General features: G+C 39.7%; 1 protein-coding gene across 1 annotated transcript; it reads right to left on the bottom strand.

Annotated features, from left to right (window-relative positions):
- Nucleotides 1-12,816: 12,816 nt before the first annotated feature.
- Nucleotides 12,817-16,641, bottom strand: LOC121177512 (protein c-ets-1-B-like). The gene is made up of 7 exons (XM_041031835.1): nucleotides 16,623-16,641; nucleotides 15,202-15,321; nucleotides 14,899-15,102; nucleotides 14,420-14,620; nucleotides 13,404-13,628; nucleotides 13,195-13,313; nucleotides 12,817-13,029 (listed from the first exon to the last, which is right to left on the bottom strand). The coding sequence occupies exons 1-7, from the start codon at nucleotides 16,639-16,641 to the stop codon at nucleotides 12,817-12,819; spliced, it is 1,101 nt and encodes a 366-aa protein (XP_040887769.1).
- Between the last annotated feature and the right edge of the window lie 5,590 nt (nucleotides 16,642-22,231).

A 22,231-nucleotide genomic window follows, 5' to 3' on the forward strand; every position in this document is an offset into this window, starting at 1 on the left:
TCAGTATTTTACCAGTTTGAACATTTAGAACACATTGTTTTACCAATAAAAATAACATGTTTCCATGTAAATTTTCAGGTAAAACTATGTTTTTTTTTTATCTAAGAACATTTTTTTTATAATAAAATATTGAAATAACCACATGTATTAACTGTAAAATCAACAGTATCAATACAATTTATTACTGTAAATGGAGGAAATGTTTTACCATAATTTAACGGTGCTATTTCGGCAACCACAGGTGCCGGTACATTACTGTAAAAACAACTTTTTTTTTTTTTACAATGTAGGATGCAGTGTAACTATTAACGTTATTAACAGGTCTGTTTTTTTTTATCACTTCTCCAACGTCAAATCCTTGCTGAAATTCAAAGGATTTTCTGGGAGTGAGAGAGAGAGAGAGAGAGAGAGAGAGAGAGAGAGAGAGATGTGTGTGAGAGTGACAAGCTCTGTGTGTGTGAGCGAGTTGTGGTCTCTCTCTCTCTCTCTCTCTCTCTCTCTCGCTCTCTCTTTTTCACTCACACTCTCTCTCCCAGAAAATCCTTTGAATTTCAGAAAGTTTTCTCTCTCTCTAACACACACTCTATGTCTCTCTACCATTCACAGAAACATACTCTCTACCACTCTCTCTCTCTTTCTCTCTCTCCCTACCTCAGTCTCTTTCTATGTCTCTCTACCCTTCTCTTGTCCAACCCACATTCACTGACATCACAGCTTAATGATCCAATCAGAGGCAGGCCATTTTGTCATGTGCTTATTTCAATATTTTTCTGTGATAAACTTTTTTTTGACATTTTATAAATGTATTGTTTTACCTGGAAAAAAACCCCGCCCAACAAAACAGCCACAAAAAAATCCACCTTAAAATTTTGAAACACAGAAACTCTTTATTTGATATTTATGAAGTTGTAAACATGAAAATATCAAAGTTGAACATATCACATAATATCTCTGAATGAGGAAAACATGTTGACAAGTTTACATTGAAAGTGTTTCAGTTTTAAAACCAGTGTACTAAGCTGAACACACTTTTTACTTCTAAACTGTTAAAGTGAATTATCATACAGGGGCTGATTGGCCAGGGCTTTGACAGTGACAAAATGGCCTGTCTCTGATTGGATCATTAAGCTGTGATGTCAGTGAATGTGGGTTGGACAAGAGAAGGGTAGAGAGACATAGAAAGAGACAGAGGTAGGGAGAGAGAGAAAGAGAGAGAGAGTGGTAGAGAGTATGTTTCTGTGAATGGTAGAGAGACATAGAGTGTGTGTAAGAGAGAGAGAAAACTTTCTGAAATTCAAAGGATTTTCTGGGAGAGAGAGTGTGAGTGAAAAAGAGAGAGCGAGAGAGAGAGAGAGACCACAACTCGCTCACACACACAGAGCTTGTCACTCTCACACACATCTCTCTCTCTCTCTCTCTCTCTCTCTCTCTCTCTCTCTCTCTCTTTCTCTCCCAGAAAATCCTTTGAATTTCAGCAAGGATTTGACGTTGGAGAAGTGATAAAAAAAAACCAGACCTGTTAATAACGTTAATAGTTACACTGCATCCTACATTGTAAAAAAAAAAAAATGTTTTTACAGTAATGTACCGGCAGCTGTGGTTGCCGAAATAGCACCGTTAAATTATGGTAAAACATTTCCTCCATTTACAGTAATAAATTGTATTGATACTGTTGATTTTACAGTTAATACATGTGGTTATTTCAATATTTTATTATAAAAAAAATGTTCTTAGATTTAAAAAAACATAGTTTTACCTGAAAATTCACATGGAAACATGTTATTGTGGGCAGCACGGTGGTGCAGTGGTTAGCACTGTCGCCTCACAGCAAGAGGGTTCCAGGTTCGAAACCTGGTCTGGACCCTTCTGTGTGGAGTAAAAAATATAGAAAAATATTGAAATAAGCACATTTTTAAACTGTAAACTCTATGCTTGATTCAGTATTTTACCAGTTTGAACATTTAAAACACATTGTTTTACCAATAAAAATAACATGTTTCCATGTAAATTTTCAGGTAAAACTATGTTTTTTTTTAATCTAAGAACATTTTTTTATAATAAAATATTGAAATAACCACATGTATTAACTGTAAAATCAACAGTATCAATACAATTTATTACTGTAAATGGAGGAAATGTTTTACCATAATTTAACGGTGCTATTTCGGCAACCACAGCTGCCGGTACATTACTGTAAAAACATTTTTTTTACAATGTAGGATGCAGTGTAACTATTAACGTTATTAACAGGTCTGTTTTTTTTTATCACTTCTCCAACGTCAAATCCTTGCTGAAATTCAAAGGATTTTCTGGGAGTGAGAGAGAGAGAGAGAGAGAGAGAGAGAGGAGAGAGAGAGAGAGAGAGAGAGAGAGAGAGAGAGAGAGAGAGAGAGATGTGTGTGAGAGTGACAAGCTCTGTGTGTGTGAGCGAGTTGTGGTCTCTCTCTCTCTCTCGCTCTCTCTTTTTCACTCACACTCTCTCTCCCAGAAAATCCTTTGAATTTCAGAAAGTTTTCTCTCTCTCTTACACACACTCTATGTCTCTCTACCATTCACAGAAACATACTCTCTACCACTCTCTCTCTCTTTCTCTCTCTCCCTACCTCAGTCTCTTTCTATGTCTCTCTACCCTTCTCTTGTCCAACCCACATTCACTGACATCACAGCTTAATGATCCAATCAGAGGCAGGCCATTTTGTCATGTGCTTATTTCAATATTTTTCTGTGATAAACTTTTTTTTGACATTTTATAAATGTATTGTTTTACCTGGAAAAAAACCCCGCCCAACAAAACAGCCACAAAAAAATCCACCTTAAAATTTTGAAACACAGAAACTCTTTATTTGATATTTATGAAGTTGTAAACATGAAAATATCAAAGTTGAACATATCACATAATATCTCTGAATGAGAAAAACATGTTGACAAGTTTACATTGAAAGTGTTTCAGTTTTAAAACCAGTGTACTAAGCTGAACACACTTTTTACTTCTAAACTGTTAAAGTGAATTATCATACAGGGGCTGATTGGCCAGGGCTTTGACAGTGACGAAATGGCCTGTCTCTGATTGGATCATTAAGCTGTGATGTCAGTGAATGTGGGTTGGACAAGAGAAGGGTAGAGAGACATAGAAAGAGACTGAGGTAGGGAGAGAGAGAAAGAGAGAGAGAGTGGTAGAGAGTATGTTTCTGTGAATGGTAGAGAGACATAGAGTGTGTGTAAGAGAGAGAGAAAACTTTCTGAAATTCAAAGGATTTTCTGGGAGAGAGAGTGTGAGTGAAAAAGAGAGAGCGAGAGAGAGAGAGAGCGAGAGAGAGAGAGAGCACAACTCGCTCACACACACAGAGCTTGTCACTCTCACACACATCTCTCTCTCTCTCTCTCTCTCTCTCTCTCTCTCTCTCTCTCCCAGAAAATCCTTTGAATTTCAGCAAGGATTTGTCGTTGGAGAAGTGATAAAAAAAAAAACAGACCTGTTAATAACGTTAATAGTTACACTGCATCCTACATTGTAAAAAAAAAAATTTTGTTTTTACAGTAATGTACCGGCAGCTGTGGTTGCCGAAATAGCACCGTTAAATTATGGTAAAACATTTCCTCCATTTACAGTAATAAATTGTATTGATACTGTTGATTTTACAGTTAATACATGTGGTTATTTCAATATTTTATTGTAAAAAAAATGTTCTTAGATTAAAAAAAACATAGTTTTACCTGAAAATTCACATGGAAACATGTTATTGTGGGCAGCACGGTGGTGCAGTGGTTAACACTGTTGCCTCACAGCAAGAGGGGTCCAGGTTCGAACCCTGGTCTGGACCCTTCTGTGTGGAGTAAAAAAATATAGAAAAATATTGAAATAAGCACATTTTTAAACTGTAAACTCTATGCTTGATTCAGTATTTTACCAGTTTGAACATTTAGAACACATTGTTTTACCAATAAAAATAACATGTTTCCATGTAAATTTTCAGGTAAAACTATGTTTTTTTTTAATCTAAGAACATTTTTTTAATAACAAAATATTGAAATAACCACATGTATTAACTGTAAAATCAACAGTATCAATACAATTTATTACTGTAAATGGAGGAAATGTTCCATAATTTAACGGTGCTATTTCGGCAACCACAGCTGCCGGTACATTACTGTAAAAACATTTTTTTTTACAATGTAGGATGCAGTGTAACTATTAACGTTATTAACAGGTCTGTTTTTTTTATCACTTCTCCAACGACAAATCCTTGCTGAAATTCAAAGGATTTTCTGGGAGTGAGAGAGAGAGAGAGAGAGAGAGAGAGAGAGAGAGAGAGAGAGAGAGAGAGAGAGAGAGAGAGAGAGAGAGATGTGTGTGAGAGTGACAAGCTCTGTGTGTGTGAGCGAGTTGTGCTCTCTCTCTCTCTCGCTCTCTCTTTTTCACACACACTCTCTCTCCCAGAAAATCCTTTGAATTTCAGAAAGTTTTCTCTCTCTCTAACACACACTCTATGTCTCTCTACCATTCACAGAAACATACTCTCTACCACTCTCTCTCTCTTTCTCTCTCTCTCCCTACCTCAGTCTCTTTCTATGTCTCTCTACCCTTCTCTTGTCCAACCCACATTCACTGACATCACAGCTTAATGATCCAATCAGAGGCAGGCCATTTTGTCATGTGCTTATTTCAATATTTTTCTGTGATCACATTTTTTTTGACATTTTATAAATGTATTGTTTTACCTGGAAAAAAAAAACCCCACCCAACAAAACAGCCACAAAAAAATCCACCTTAAAATTTTGAAACACAGAAACTCTTTATTTGATATTTATGAAGTTGTAAACATGAAAATATCAAAGTTGAACATATCACATAATATCTCTGAATGAGGAAAACATGTTGACAAGTTTACATTGAAAGTGTTTCAGTTTTAAAACCAGTGTACTAAGCTGAACACACTTTTTACTTCGAAACTGTTAAAGTGAATTATCATACAGGGGCTGATTGGCCAGGGCTTTGACAGTGACAAAATGGCCTGTCTCTGATTGGATCATTAAGCTGTGATGTCAGCGAATGTGGGTTGGACAAGAGAAGGGTAGAGAGACATAGAAAGAGACAGAGGTAGGGAGAGAGAGAAAGAGAGAGAGAGTGGTAGAGAGTATGTTTCTGTGAATGGTAGAGAGACATAGAGTGTGTGTAAGAGAGAGAGAAAACTTTCTGAAATTCAAAGGATTTTCTGGGAGAGAGAGTGTGAGTGAAAAAGAGAGAGCGAGAGAGAGAGAGAGACCACAACTCGCTCACACACGCACGCACAGAGCTTGTCACTCTCACACACATCTCTCTCTCTCTCTCTCTCTCTCTCTCTCTCTCTCTCTCTCTCTCTCTCTCTCTCTCTCTCTCTCTCCCAGAAAATCCTTTGAATTTCAGCAAGGATTTGTCGTTGGAGAAGTGATAAAAAAAACAGACCTGTTAATAACGTTAATAGTTACACTGCATCCTACATTGTAAAAAAAAAAAATGTTGTTTTTACAGTAATGTACCGGCAGCTGTGGTTGCCGAAATAGCACCGTTAAATTATGGTAAAACATTTCCTCCATTTACAGTAATAAATTGTCAAAGTCAAAGTCAACTTTATTGTCAAAACCATATGTACAGGTCATACACAGGTTTTGAAATTGCAGTGCTCCTTAGGCCCACAGTGTTACGGTAAAAGCTAAATAATTAAAGACAGTATAAACATAAATAAACATAACGAGGACGCAGACGAACAAAAACACGATGTTCGACACGACAAAAAACATGAAAACACTGTCTCGTTGGGACGGAGAGCAGCCGCTGCGTGTGTCCGCGCCGCCATCTGTTGATTTTACAGTTAATACATGTGGTTATTTCAATATTTTATTGTAAAAAATGTTCTTAGATTAAAAAAAAAAAAAGTTTTACCTGAAAATTTACATGGAAACATGTTATTTTTATTGGTAAAACAATTTGTTTTAAATGTTCAAACTGGTAAAATACTGAATCAAGCATAGAGTTTACAGTTTAAAAATGTGCTTATTTCAATATTTTTCTGTGATCACATTTTTTTTTTTACATTTTATAAATGTATTGTTTTACCTGGAAAAAAACCCCGCCCAACAAAACAGCCACAAAAAAATCCACCTTAAAATTTTGAAACACAGAAACTCTTTATTTGATATTTCTGAAGTTGTAAACATGAAAATATCAAAGTTGAACATATCACATAATATCTCTGAATGAGAAAAACATGTTCACAAGTTTACATTGAAAGTGTTTCAGTTTTAAAACCAGTGTACTAAGCTGAACACACTTTTTACTTCTAAACTGTTAAAGTGAATTATCATACAGGGGCTGATTGGCCAGGGCTTTGACAGTGACAAAATGGCCTGCCTCTGATTGGATCATTAGAAGTTTCTTTAGTTGACTAAACTATATATAATATATATTTATAATATTCATTAAGGTTGTGGATTTAGAGATAATACCTTTGACATTGTAACTCTGACAAACATGCAAACATAAAACCAAGAAGATGAGAAAGACTGTATGAAACAAGGACAAATATACACTTTTATTATCAGCCTCACAAATGGTGGACAAAGTTAGAAATCAGAATAACTTTATTCATCCCCGTAGGGAAATTCTTGCTGTTACTTTAACTCCCAGTTGAAAAAGGAGAAAAGAGGAAAATTACACAGTGTGTGGTAAGAGAAAAAAAAAAAATCTAGAATAAATAAGTGAAAATGAAAAACAAAATCAGAGTATAGCATAATGAAAATCAAGTAAAAAATATTGCAATAACTCCAATAACAAACAGAACAATATATACAACCAATATAAAAATAGAAAAGATAAGACATCTTAATATTTTAATATCTGAAATATGTACATGAGGTTTGTGGTTGATTTGAGTTTAAAAATAACGTATACACAGTATACATGAGTCCGTGATTCTTACAGTCCAGAGTTATAAAGTTTGATTGCGACAGGCAGGAATGATTCTGGCCTTCCTGATGATCTTATTGAGTGTGTTAGTGTCCTTCACCCTCAGGCTGCTGCCCCCAGCAGACAACAGCGTACAGGATGGCACTGGCCACCACAGACTCATAGAACATCCGCAGCATCGTCCGGCAGATGTTAAAGGACCTTAGCCGTCTCAGAAAATAGAGACAGCTCTGGCCCTTTCTGTAAACAGTGTCCACATTTTTGGACCGTTTTTGTGATCTAGGTACACCCCCAAGTACCTGTACTCCTCCACCATGTCCACATTGACCCCTTGAATGTTGACAGGGGTCACTGTAGCCTTTGGTCCTCCTCAAGTTCACCACCAGTTTTTTTTGTCTTCATCACAGGTGGTTTCTCTTGCTCCATGTGACAAAGTTGTCCACAACCGTCCTGTACTCACTCTCATCACCACCTGAAATACATCCTACGACCGCAGAGTCGTCAGAAAACTTCTGAAGGTGGCAGGTCTCTGTGCAGTAGCTGAAGTCTGTGGTGTAGAGAGTGAAGAGGAAGGGAGAGAGGACGGTCCCCTGCGGAGCCCGGGGTGTTGCTGACCACTCTGTCTGACGTACAGCACTGCAAGCGCACGTACTGTGGTCTGCCAGTCAGGTAGTCCTTCATCGCTGTCAGCTTCTCACCCAGCAGAGTCGGCCTGATGGTGTCAAATGCACTGGAGAAATCAAAAAACATGATTCTCACAGTGCTCGCTGGCTTGTCCAGGTGGTTGCAGACTCTGTTGAGCAGGTAGATGTTGGCGTCGTCCACTCCGAGACGGGGCTGGTAGGCGAATTGAAGGGGATCCAACAGTGGTTGGACCATAGGCCGGAGCTGCTCCAGGATGAGTCTCTCCAGAGTCTTCATGATGTGTGACGTCAGTGCAACAGGCCTCTCCAGCTTCTTCCTGTACATCTCCTTGGCCTCTCTGGTCTTGGATTTCAGGGTTACCTGTATTTTCCTCACCTCCTCCCTGTTGACAGCTCTGAACGCCCTCTTCTTATCATTTAGAATGGCTTTGATGTCCCTTGTTACCCATGGTTTGTTGTTGGGGTAACAGCTGACTGTCCTGGCTGGGACAATGGTGTCCACACAGAAGTTCATGTATCCAGTGATGCACTCAGCGAGCCCATCAATGTCGTTGCCATGGGGCTCACAGAGTGCCTGCCAGTCTGTCACCTCAAAACAGCCCTGAAGTGTCTCCTTAGCATCGTCTGTCCATCTCCTCACTGCCTTTGAAGTTGCAGGCGCTCCTTCACGGTGATGTGAGCAGGGTTACACCACCGATTATTATTACCAGAACGGCGAGCCCTCCTCCTTTGCGCTTACCGCTCCTGACGCAGTCTCTGTCGGCACGGACCGTGTGGAAGCCCCTGTCATCGGGAACATCCTGGTGCAGCCATGTTCCCCCATGATGATCGAAGGGAGACACGGCTTAAAACTTCTCCTTTGATGTTTCAGAGCCTCCCTCTTCCTCCGTAACTTTTTGTTTCCTCTGCATCCCCGGTGTGTCTTTCGCCAAATTTCAGCAGGGATATCCTCTCGCCTAGTCAATGAAAAAGCCGGCTTGAGGTCTAACAGCTGATCCCTGGTGTAAACAATGCGGGCCGTGTGGAGTTGTTGAGTCGCTACGCCAAAAAAAAAAAAAAAAAAAAAAAAGTTGCGCTAGGACAAACAAACAAAAGCCCCCAAAATCTCACCACCCACATGATTTTCTGTAGAAAAAAAAAAAAAAAAAAAAAAAAAAAGAGTAATCTAACGTGTTAAAGAAAAAAATATCGGAAAGAACCGAAAAGATAAGAAAAATGTCGAAAGAAGTGAAAGAAATCGGGAGCTACCGTAACAGGCGGCACACGTAGTGACGCATGCGCACGCATGATGGATTGTTTACAATACAATCCAATGTAAACAAAATAATGAGTTTGTCTTTGGCCTTTTTCTTTTCTTTCAACTAAAATATTTAATATCTTATTAACACCTTTTATTATTTTTTAACTTTTATTAACACCAATTAAATGTATAGATGGTAATTTGCCTTCATGGTTTTAAGGGAGTTTTAATAAAAGGCCTAACAGTGCAACAGTAACATCCTGCCTCTTACTGCTAATATTCATTTAGTGTCATAAAGTATCATTTACATTCATTTACAGTCTTTAAATAAGCGGTACAAAACACATTAATGTCATTTAAAGGAGCCCACTCACAGTCAGAACAACACACTTTGTTAAACTGAGCAGTTCAGCGCACAAATGATACCAGACTGTGTGTGAATTTAACACCAACCTTATGTGTTGATTCTTATTTTCGACAATATCCTTATTGATTTTAGTGTTTAGATAAAATATTGACTCACAAATTGTAACAATTTGTGAGTCAAGTAAATAATAAAGTAAATAGTAAATAATAAATTCATTACCTGTCACACACAATGTAACACAATGCCCTTGCACAGAGAAACAAAACCCTATTGGTTAATCGCTATATAAAGCAGCCTAGAATCCAACAGGCTTGTGCCATTTAGTCTGTTACTTAAAAAAATAACTTTGGGGTTAGAAATATTCTCTAGAAGCTTTCTTGAGAATCCTAAATTTGTCTGGTCCTTGTCATTTCAGTATGGACCATTTGATCTGCTCCTTGGCCGACTGCAGAACCTGGAAACACAAAGAAAAACAAAAATATAAATGTGTATGTCATATGATTTAGCACCTGAGTAAAATACAAAACATTAAAAATACATAAACCCCCACTGAATTAAATATAATACTGTAAAATAAAAGCATTTCCTGAAGAAAATATGTGTGATTGCTCTGTGTCTTGATGCTGATTGTCAAGATCTTGCAGTGGGACTGAATGGAGCTTTAGGCTTTGATACATTGTGGAATGTAGTGTATAAACTGTACATGGAAATGTCTGAAATAATGAGATTATTAGAAAAATAACATAATTACATTTCCACCACCAGATTAAAGGTGACGGTTTGCAGGCAGAACATTTGGCTGTGCAGAGACAGAAAGCTGAAACGTCACCTGAACAGTTAGTCAGAGAGAGGCTGAGTGGAAAGTTCAGATGTTACCTCAGTGTAGGATGCAGTGTAACTATTAACGTTATTAAGACCGGGGAGACACCCCCCCCCCCACCTACCCCTGCCTGGGTGGGTTTCAGGGCGACACACATTACAGCTGTGTGCTTGATCAATCTGTGGTCCTTTTTAAGGCTCTACTGATCTGGCAGTCTTAAATCAGCCACCTGAGACCTGCCTCCGCTTCTTACTTTCCCCACTGAGCCTCAGCTGTCCGGGGTTATTCTGTGTACACATTAAATAAACATTTTCAATCCAGAGGATTTCAACTTGTGACCTGATGAGTTACCACTTCAGTGTTTCTAAAATCCTGGCTACAGCCCTGATTTTAGTACATTTGACAAATTAGTTGGGACCACTAGAAAAGACTGAAAATAATGTGACCATGGTGACATGTTAAACTACAGTGTGTCCTGTAATTAGCATCACAGGTGTCTTCAATCTTCTAATCAGCTCGTCAGCCTGTTTAAATGGTGCGAAGTGGCCACTCTGCCGTTTAGTATCATGGTGTGTACCAAGCTCAGCAGCTTTATATTACTATGAATACAACTGCAAATACACACATGTATGTGTGTGCATATGTATGTGTACACACAAAATATGAATTAGTAATATTAGTATGTGTACACATATATACATACACACAGATATCTATATCAATCTATAATATTTTATATATTACTGATATTACTAAATCTTATTGTGTGTACGCATACATGTACACACACATATATTCACATATACATGTATGTGTTCTATAAATTCGGTGTGTGTACATGTGACAGAGAGAGAACAACAGTCAATAATTCCTCCTCGTGTTTTCATGCCATCCACATTTCACAGAGCATTAGCTGTGCTGCTGAGCGTGAGTGTGTCCACTGTGTGTAGAGCGTCTTCACCGTCTGATTTGTATTTCTGTGGCCGTAAGCCATTAATAAACATTTATTCCAACTAAAATGGACTTCTGATTGTTAACAGTCCATCGACGAGAAAGTCTTAACTCAGGGTCCACTGGCTTTGGCTGCTGTTGTTCAGGAAACCGCATCTCACAGGCAGCTGATGGAGGTTTTTAAGGAACTAATATGAATCTTGACTCATGTGGTTGTAGATGACATCTGGAGAATGAGACTTCATAAACTTAGAATAAAACTCTGGGCCTTTCAGTGAATTGTGTTTTTGATAGGAAAATGGCTGAACGCTGATGTTGTTTCATCCGTCAGTGAACAGGTGCTGAGAGCACCGAGGTGCGTGAGGATTACTTCCACCACTTATACACCCAAGGCCTTGCTAATGGAAGAGCCGACATGGTGTCTCTTTGTGTGTGTTGGGAATGAGTCTTACACACTCAGTCAGGACAGAGCTGGTCTGTTTCCAGGGCTGGAGAATGTGACATTAACCTTGTAATTTATACCACAGCAGTTTCCCCCTCAGGAGCTGTGAGTAACAAACGAAGAAACAGAACTGAGTCATGGACAGAAACTGTATCTGAGCTTCTCTGTTCTGTTTCTGGCTTCAGCTTTCAACATGTATACAGACATTTAATGTAAGTTGAAATACAACATATGGTGGGACTGGAAGGAGCTGTTCTCAAATCCACAGGAGCAGAAATGAATCCCCCGGCTGGATGTGGAATTAGAAGGTGATGAATCAATAAACAAGCCTTGTGTGGTATCAGAGATGTTAAATTGGACCCGCTTGGTTACTCTGCAGGAGCCGGCTATTCCAGTCACCCACACACCTACTTCACACATGCAGTGAAGTGAAAGGCAGAAGGAGTTGAGCTGTGCAAGCGTGAATACATCAATTAGGTTCCATTAGTCCGATCACCAGCTGATCTCAGTTTAAAACACCCCCTGGCTGGGGGGTGGTTGGCTCTCTCAGGCTGGATCTCTGAGTTCACCATCTCTTACCAGATGATTCATTTAATGTGGTGAGTTTCTCACTGGAAGGAATTATTTGGACTCTGTCAGTACAAAGTCAGTGTGTCACATATTCACTAGGGACATTTGGCCCCTTTCAGATGCCCTAAAAGAGAATAGATCATTACTCAACATTCATATTTTACCATCAACTGTAGGGATTCAAACCAGCAACTTTCACAGGTCAGAGTGCCAATGCTGGCTTTGAACTATACATCTGTGTCTGCATGATTGCATCGGTTGTATTAGGACAGTGTGAGAAGAGGGACAGAGGTAAGCCACTGGGGTGCCCCAGTTTCCCACTAATTAAATAGAAGGTTTTTTTAATTGAATCTGGTGCTAAATAGTAAAAATGAACATCCTCTATTCGTGTATGCACAGGTAAAGAGCAGCTTTAATTATGTGGCTAAGCTACTTCTGCCCTCAGAAGCTACTGAAACACGTTCATGCATACAGGTATGGAAAGCCAGGAGGGCCAAAAAACACATGAAACCAGTCCAACCGATCACTCATGATGCACCCATGTGGTGCGAGCCCTAACTTAGGTCGGCCCTTCTTACCCATTTATATTAAAATAAATGACATCAATGACTTTGCTGTGAGTTTTATTGTTTGACAATGACAACAAGATATATACTACATGTCATGTCTTACTGCTCAGAACTGATATTAGCAGACAAACTCAGTGTCGTCCCACACATGGACACGCTGTGTGTCCCAACATGGACTGCTCTCATAAAAAACACGTGATAAAAGTTGTAAATGGAATTGTTTTTAAAAAAGTGTCTCTTTGCTTCATCTTCTCAGTGTTTGTTGAGTCATCAGCGATTCTTGCTACTGATGTCCAACATAGCATGCAGCTCTCCAGGCTCGTATCCCAGCAGGCCTTGCAGGTTGCAGACAAAGCGGTAGACGTAGCGTTTGCCGGCCGTCTTGCGTATGATGTTTTTGTCGTAGTAGTAGCGAAGGCCGCGACTCAGCTTCTCGTAGTTCATCTTGGGTTTGTTCTTCCTCCGACCCCACAGCAGTGCCACCTGGAGACAAAGTCACATCTTAACACAAGAAGACAATAACGCATCTGTATGATAGATTTATCTGAACCTCGTCTGACTATGAGTGCGACAGAAAGCAAAATGTATTCCCTCAAGTGTTGGAGTGTTGTACATCCAATACTGTTCAAACCCCCGGGCATCCTGTACCTCGTCAGGGTCCGTCAGCTTGAACTCCCACCCATCTCCCGTCCAGCTTATACAGGACTGACAGCTCCGGTCTGTCAGAAGCTCCAGGAGAAACTGCCACAGCTGAATGGGACCACTTCCTGTTGAAACATGACAGGAAGCGTCAGCATCAGCACCTGCTGGATGGAGCCACAGACACTAAAACTTTATTATCTTCAACTACTGCTCACCAGTGTAACCAGCTAGGATGGCTGCTGGTATCACGGCTCTGCCCAGATCTATTTTGTTGCCTATGTATTCTTTGAAGCTCCTGTGTGGCTGTGGCAAAGTAAAGACATCTTCCGACAGGGTCACCTCCATGACTGGGTCTATGTCCTGGAGTGGAGCAGTCCATGACAGAGAGCCATCAATGTCGGAATCGTCACCATGAGCAATCTGTACTTCCGAGTCCGTCTCTACAAGTACAGAAAAGCATAAAGCAGGACTGTATGAACAGAAGGCAACCATACTGGATCACAAACCATGGTGGTTTGGTACAGTTTAGTCCTAAATCCCAAATCAGTTTGAGGGAGTTGAAGAAGGAAAACAACTGCGTCAGTTTTTGAACTTGTTTTTTGTAACTTTACGGACACTGGAACAGTAAATGACAGCAGTTTTTTCAACGTTAGCGTTGTGACGCCTATTTACCAAACCAGCCAACTCGTTAGCATGTATCTCTAGAGATGTTTTTGTTCACCTGGTTATTTTAAGTCTAATATTCACTCTTCTTTTAGCCTTATCTCAGTCTCCACCAACTCCTGTTGTCTAGTCACTAGACCTGCTACTTATGCCTTCAAGTTGCTGTTGTGTTTTGTCCCTGTAAAGCTAAGATGTGGGCTAACTTTACTCTTGTAACATCAACATAACCTAGTTGAAATAGACTGGTAAAACTGTTGTGACTCACAGAAACACCTCCACCAGCACCTGAAAAAAAAAAAAAAAACATATCTGGCTTTTCAGCTGCTGAATGCTACGCTATGTTCACCAGCTAGCCTCATAAAATCCGAACGATTAGCTAAAATAGGCTACAAAGCTCCGTCGAGCTAACGAAAACTGCAGAAGTTTTTTTTTTTATGTATAGATGGTAGAGGTACATTTATGAGACTTTGTTGTAATTCCTTCCATTTTGGTATCACACTCACGTGATAATAATAATAATAATAATAATAATAATAATAATAATAATAATAATAAATAGTCCTCTTACCTCTGTTTCCTCCTGTTTCCTGACGCAGAGCAGAAGGGGCCACGTTCCTGCTGGGCTCTTGTTCTGTTTTGATCAGATAGAAGTCTTGATGGTGGACACTCACAGGGTCCAGAGTGTGGAGGTCTTTCCTTTCAGTGGGATAATACTGAAGATGGTAACTGTGTTTGTCTGGATGCTCCTGAACATAGTCTGGGTAGTTTTCTGAGGGAACTTATTCACAATAATATCATTAATAAGTCACAGTGTGGTAGTTGATAGTGGTATTTATAATGACTACAATTGCCAAATGTTGTAGAAGACACATTATTGCCTACCTTTGTTGAAGTGAAGCTGGCAGTAAGATGAAGGACTACAGGCGAATTCATTCTCTGCAGAAGTCAATTCAAATGACAACTTTTTTTGTGTGGCTGTATTGTGTTATGGGATTGTAGCTGTGACTGCACTGCAAAAATGTGTTTCTGGTTGAAAATGATCTTTACCTCTCCTCATGGTCTCCAGATGTTCCCAGAGGATCTCCCCCGCCGTGCAGTCAGACATCAGGCTGAGGAAAGCATCCCGGTCCAGACTGCACAGCTCGCTCCCCTGCAGGCCTCTCAGGTCTGAGCCCAGCCAGTGGAGGCCAAACTCAGCCTGGCACCAGTCCAGCCAGTGGTTCACCTCCCACTCAGACCACAAGGTGGGATCTAGGCACATACATACATGTAAATCAACAACTCTGAGTGGACAAAGCAAAGCTACCGTGTTAAATGATTAAAAGACTCAGCAGGTGGTCCAGGCTGTACCCTGTGGAAAGTGGTGGTCGATTCTCTCCTGGGTGAAGCCAGCGAAGGTGGCCTTCACCGCCTGGCTCAGGACCTCCTTACTGGTCGGGGTAAGAGGAGGGACGTCCAGGGTGTCCAGCTCTGGGGACACAAAAAAAACACAAAGACCTGCTCCTTACCCACTAAACATTTTCACACCATAACCACTGGCAGAATAAGACACTTGTTATTAGATGAAATGTGTTTTTGCATTTTTCATTGCTAAACTGATGATGGAAAAAAAAAAAAAAAAAAAAAAGCCTGGGCGTCTCTCTGACAGCCACGCTGGTCTGAGGAGCTGCTGTCAAACTTAGGAACTTTGTCTCTACAATAATAAATTCTTGTCATTACTTTATATTAAATTAGACATCAATTTTAATTAGTTTTATATGTTTATATGTTACAGTTTTATTCATTTTATTTGTGAGTTGGAAACCAAAAAATTTAGCCGGTCTCATTTTAAAACTTTTAATTTGCAAATTCTGTCTCTTAGTTTGCATTTCTTCTTGAATCCCTGTAATATTGAATTATGGTTTATAATATCCAATCATTTCTGAATCTATTCATTTAATTGTGAATTTGTATTGGGCGTTCTGAATAGTTACAGATGGGTTTGGGGATTTCTCTGTCTCAGTAATTATTTCAATGTACTATTAATTACTAAAATTTGCTGTTAGGTTAGAATTCTTTAGTAATAGCTAATGGTCTGAAATATATTTAAAAATTCTGGTAACCACGTCATCTTGAAATGGTTTATTCTACCAATTAAAAGAATTTTCAGAAAGTCCATACTTTAGAGTTTCCAAATTACTGTCTGCTTTTGTCCATTACCATTAATTCTGTTTTATCTACATTCATTTTATAGCCTGTATTCTGTCTAACTTCTCCCATTAAAAACATGTTTCACGTCATTACATATTGTTATTGATTGACAGAGTCCCATTAATTATCTGTTTATACAGCAGCGTCCACTCAGTGGTCTCCACAGGAATTCTAGCTGCTGACAAATACACTGATACACACTTGCAGCTACATTACAAACTGTTAGAAACCAGTTATGACATATTTATAAAACTGTTGGAAAGTGTTGTCATACACAGTTGATGAGCTTTACAATGTACAGTAAATAATTAAAGCTTAATTCAGAAGTGTTTTCAAACTCCAGTCACTCTCATTATGTTTAAAACTCACTTAGAATTAATAAATACATTAATAAACACTTTAATACGTCAGTGCAACTACATGATAGTGTGTTATAAACAATTCTAAAGGGCTTGTATCCTGCTGGGAGATGCTAAATAGTTGAGTTTTACAATAATATCTAATAAACTTGTAGCATTAGTTGTGATTTTGATTCATATCTGAGGTGAAGCACTGATCAGATGAAGGAGGAAGAGTCTTACCGTTAGTGCTGCAGTCCATCCCAGTGTGTGAGGAACCGAGGGGTCAGGTTGGAGGAAACAGAGACCACAGACGGAGGAACGGGGTCTGGAACATGATTGATAGGAGGGGACAGGTTATGACAGGCAAATGTCAATCATGAGGATGTGGGCGGGACATTAGGAACACGTTTGACGCCAAGTGCAGGACCTCAAATGAGACTGATTTTGGACACAATACATGGATTTAAGAATATATTATAGGGTATTTAAACACAGAGTAACAAATGAGGCACAGTGGGCCACCCACCCAAAAACAAAACCCCCTGTGGTTCCTGAATGCTTCAGGTTTGTGGCGACTTATTTATTTTCCTTGGGAACATGTTCCATCAAAGCACATCACCAACTGAGATGGTGTCATATATTTACACTGTGTCTTTAAAAGTATGACACCATGTGGACAAACATGGGATGGCACGTTTCTTGACTTCTTCTAGTAAATAATAACAAATAAAAGCCTCTTACATGGTCTTATACAATAAATAATGATCACAGTCATTTCATATGAAACATTTCCAAATCAGCACTTCAGGAGCTTTGGCACCTTCTAGAGGCAGTTAGTGGAAAGAAGCTCAGGTGAAGAGCAGATTTCATTGTTGAGTCTCTTTAATATCACAGTTTGTGTATTTGCTCCTCCTCTGCTCTCAGCTTTCTTACCCTGGACTTCATCTGTCAGGGATATGGGGGGGGGGGGGGGGGGGGGGTATCTCTGATAAAATCTTTGTGTCCCAGTGTTGAGAATTAGCACAATTTCACATGAGGTGAAACATCACATGCTCTTAACCAAGACTGTTGAGGAAGTTTCTGAAAAGTTGTTTACCCAACAACAGTAGGATTTGATCACTGTATCTCAGGTTTTTGTCTAATGTGGACTGAAAAATAAGAATCTGTGATGGAGCCAGTAACTCCATCCATCAGAAACAGTAACTGTGGTGGAGCAAAGTTCAAGATTTTTTTCTGGAATAAAGTTCAGAAAAGTAGAAAGTCTCACAGAATGGAAATGTGGAAGGAATGAGAAACTCAACATTTACTGGAGTACAGTCAGTGAATGTTATTTCATTACGTTTACTTTTGGTTTGACTTGCTTTGATGAAAATTCTCTCATTTGCATATGGAATTCTAGAAGGAGACATCATACTGATATTCTAGAACTCAGGTCACATATAAGAAGCGTTGATATTTGCCACTTTGTCAGTTGACTTTGCACAAGTGGACGGAGAGGAAGACAAAGACGACGAAGAAGAAGAAGACGAAGAAGAAGAAGAAGAAGAAGAAGAAGAAGAAGACGAAGAAGACGAAGACGAAGACGAAGAAGAAGAAGACGAAGAAGAAGGCGAAGAAGAAGAAGAAGAAGAAGAAGAACTGAATCTCAATCCGATTGACAAATTGGACAAACTCAAGATACTGAAAGTCTCAAGTGACACAGGTAAGCGACTGTTTGTCCTTGATGCAGAAAAATGTGAGACAGCTTCCAATCAGGTGAGGAAAGATGAGTCAACATGAAGATGTGTTTCCATGAGCAGGAAACATCTGCTACTGTCTCAGTACAAAGTGGAAGTTAATGCTCAGTTTTACTGCTGTCTCATCATGTGTGTAATGTAGATTTTCACAGACTCTATATGTGTAAGTCAAATGAAAATGTAGCTTCAGTTTATGAACTTGATTTCCAGGATGGTTGGTAGCGATGCATTCAGTGTGGATCAGAGCTCAGATGATCAGATGACCTGATCTTCTCTTTCAACCACATTTCCCTTTGTTTTTATCTCTTGAAGAAAACCAGGTCACGATGTCAAGGAGAGGTCTGCCATTCATGTCATCTCTCAACATGAAAGACCAGATACTTCACAGTAATTACAAAGTGAAGAATTATCTGGGAGAGGGAGCTTATGGAAAGGTGTTCAAATGTCTAAAAATGGACACCAAAGAGACTGTTGCAGTAAAGGTCCTTCGACACAACCACCTGACCTATGACGAAGTAGGTTCCTTTATTGTTTATTAGCATCTTTATATTTTGCTTTGATCCACAAATTTAGTGCTTGTCAACATGTGAATTATGTGTCAACAACTAAGCATCAAACTTGTCATGTCCTGTCTTATCTCCAGGTAAATCTCCTAAAATGCTTCAAGCAGAAGAAGCTGGACCGGTTTAACATTGTCCGATTCATTGAGTCATTCAGAACAATGGACAACAAAACTGCTCTGGCCTTCGAGATGCTGGACCTGACTCTGGGGAGCTACTTTTCCTACCACAGCCACTTCCCCTTAGATAAAGTCAGGAATATAGTCCAACAGGTATGAATGCAGTAGCATCAGATACAACACTAATATCAAAAAAAAGCTGTCAGTGTTGCTTGATTCTCTGAACATCGCTGATGTTTGGACTTGCAGATGGCCACGGCATTAGAAGCCCTGAAGGACAACGAAGTGATCCATTCAGACATAAAATTAGACAACATCATGCTGGTGGATCGCAGCGAGCAGCCCCTCAGGGTGAAACTAATCGACTTTGGGTTGGCTTTTGAAACCTGGGAAGCGGATCAAGGAGACAAACACCAAATAACACACTACAGGTGAGCTACACAGACACATGAATCATGATTCTACTTCTTTGTAGGATATTTCTGAGCCGTCTGCTCAAATATGACAGCGTTCCTCATCCTGTGTTTTACATTTGTTTCATATTCAGGGCTCCAGAAATTTTTCTAGGACTTCCTTTTTCAGAGGCCATCGACATGTGGTCTCTAGGTATCGTGATGGCCCACATGGTGCTTGGTCACACACTCTTCCCAGGGAAAAATGAATATGATACAGTAAGTGATTTACCGCCTCCTTTTTTCTCTACCCTATTAAGATCTAGTACAGCTACAACTACAAATGTGACCACACATCTGATGTCAGATTTTAGTGCTCCACAGTGTTTGATTCTCTGTGCTACAAACACATTTCAGTTGGTAGGAGTAGATGTGGACGTAACCTTTCACAAACTTTTCTGTAATCCCATATTTGGCAGCTGTACAGTGATTTAGACTTTGAAAGATGATCTACAAATGAAGTAAATTCTAAATATCATGTGCAACAGTTACCAGCCACGAAGAGAAAAGAAGCATCTTGCTGCAGATGCTGATGTAATTCTTTGTTTTGTTTCCAGTTGCGATCCATAGTCGAACTACTAGGTGTACCGCCCGACTGTCTTCTGACTGCTGGGATGTACACTGACAAATATTTTGTTAAAAGACCTTCTGGTCACTGGAGACTGAAGGTATGACAAGACCAAAAGTCATCTCATCCTTAATGTTCTGTTCTTGAATTAAAATTCCATCATTTTCCACCAAAATCCACTGAAATACATTGAACTTTCTATTAGACACCTCAGGAGTACTGTGGAGCTCTCGGTTATTTCAGTGACAAGAGGAGCTACCATTTCCGCAACCTGGATGACATCAAAATAGTAAGTGTTTAAGTAGGTTGAGCTGTAGCTGCTGACGAGAGACTATGATTGCTTTTCTTTTTCTGAATGAGAAAGTTGACTTTACTGCTGTTGAATTTAGTTGCCGCTGCCGAACTTGATGGAGGTGGAGTCTGATGAAAAGGAGGAGTGCATTGACCTGTTGAAGGCGATGCTCAAGTTGGACCCTGATCAGAGGATAACCCCATGTGAAGTCCTCACACATCCATTCATCACAAGGGGCACCCCCTTCTACTACAGCCTTAAGTAAGTGCCTGTGCTTAGGAGTGTATTACTGCTTTGTATAAAGATTATCAGACAGCAGAGGCAGATGGCAAACCATTTATCATCTATTAGACTGACAGGATCACATCATCTGCCACTTTTTTTCTTCGTACCACTTGGTGAAAACAGCTACAGACATGTCAACACAAACAAATACCTGCATACTTGTGTTTTCTAGTCATGAATATAACAGTGTGACTTATACCTTTGGCTCCAGCCACCAAAGTGAACCAGGACCCAGCAAGACAGTAGAAGCAGGGACCACACAGGCAGCAGAAAGAAAAACCGTCCAGGCAGCGGAAAGAAAAAACATCCAGGCAGCGGAACCAAGAACACGCCAGGCTAATAAGACAAAGAAGAAGACCAAAACTGATAAATGGTTGGTTTTTACACAATAAGAAATGATTTTGTAGCTTTGATGTCCGATGGATGGGTTCTCAGACAGCTTTCTGTTGGACCTCTGATTAACTGAATGTGTTCTAATTCCACAGCACCAATGGAAATTGTGGAACAAGTTCATCACCATCATTTCCACTTGTTATATTGGTGCGGCCTGCACCACCTGAACGCTGCCTGGTGTTTGATGAGGACAGCTGGAAGCAGAGTGAAGCTTGGTGAGATGATTTCCTGTGGACATGTCAGTCATCAGGGAGCATGTGTACATCATGACGCATCAGGACTCTGATATTAACTGTGTGTATGTGTGTTTATATCTGTGTTTAGCCCATCAGATAGGCCCAAGCACATGTCTAATAACTGTCCAGTGGACTGCAGCAAGGGGGTTAAGGAGCCCCTTTCCCCTATACCTGAGACCTGTAAGACAGAGCAGGAAGACCAGGATATCACTGGCAGAACACCTGGTAGGAAATGCTCACCTCCACTCGTGTCCTCTTGACTTGTTAAAGTCTTTCACATTGCTGTTAATGTTACTGAGGACAGATGGAGTCTTTAATGTCCTTTGGATCTTCAGGTGACACAGAGCCCAAGGACAAGAAGGAGAAGGGGAAGAAAAAGGGCAGGAAGAATGGCTTCAAACGCTTCTGCTCCTGGATGAAGAGGAGGTTCTGCTGCTGCATCAGTGTCAGTGAAGATGAGAACTGACTGAGGAATCCCTCTTCCATCCTGCCTTTTCTTTCTTTCTTTTTGGACTCTGTGAATAAACAGTTTAAAGTGATTGCTGCTTCACCTGTCTGCTTTTGGGTCCAGGCCTGGTTTATAGACTCCCCATAGCATTAGCACTGTGGCCTCGCAGAGAGTGGGCTGATGTTGACTCTGAGCTGGGCTCCTCTCTGTGTGGAGTACCAGGTACTCTGGTTTCCTCCCACAGACCTTAAATTGGCGCATCTATAATAATAAAATAAACACAAAAATTAGTTTTCTCATTTTTTCAATGAGGTAATCCAATAATATAAATAGATAGATAGATAGATATTTGTTTGTATACTGTGTCACAACTAAATGAAAAAATGTTTATTAAAAACATACATTTTCAAAAACTGAATGAATTTTTTTTCATGGAATGTTCCTAAATAAATGACAACATAAAACAAAGCTGTATTACATTTCAGTGTTGTCCAGCAGAAGGAGCATGGACCTGCTGATACTGCACAGGAAGTACTGTCATTAGTTTTTATTTACTGTTTATTCACATAAACAGTTGAAGTACGTCCATTGACTGTATATACATAAGATATTAATGCTTCAAAGCAGAAGTTACAGTTGATAATCAATTAAACTACATTACAGTGAGTCGGGGTGAATTAGAAACCTCTAATTAATTATTTCTATACAGTTTGTAAATGTTATGGAATGGGATTAAAAGTTCGACAGCGAGACGTTATTT

Source organism: Toxotes jaculatrix, chromosome 23, assembly GCF_017976425.1.
Source record: "Toxotes jaculatrix isolate fToxJac2 chromosome 23, fToxJac2.pri, whole genome shotgun sequence".
Classification (NCBI taxonomy): Eukaryota; Metazoa; Chordata; class Actinopteri; family Toxotidae; genus Toxotes; species Toxotes jaculatrix.

Bases quoted from the DNA above. Each gene is read 5' to 3' on its own strand.
- LOC121177512 (XM_041031835.1), bottom strand. The intron at 13,314-13,403 runs GTGAGCAGTAGT...ATGTTTCAACAG, and splicing joins CATCCTAGCTGGTTACACTG to GAAGTGGTCCCATTCAGCTG. The intron at 13,030-13,194 runs GTACAGGATGCC...CTTTGTCTCCAG, and splicing joins AGCTGACGGACCCTGACGAG to GTGGCACTGCTGTGGGGTCG.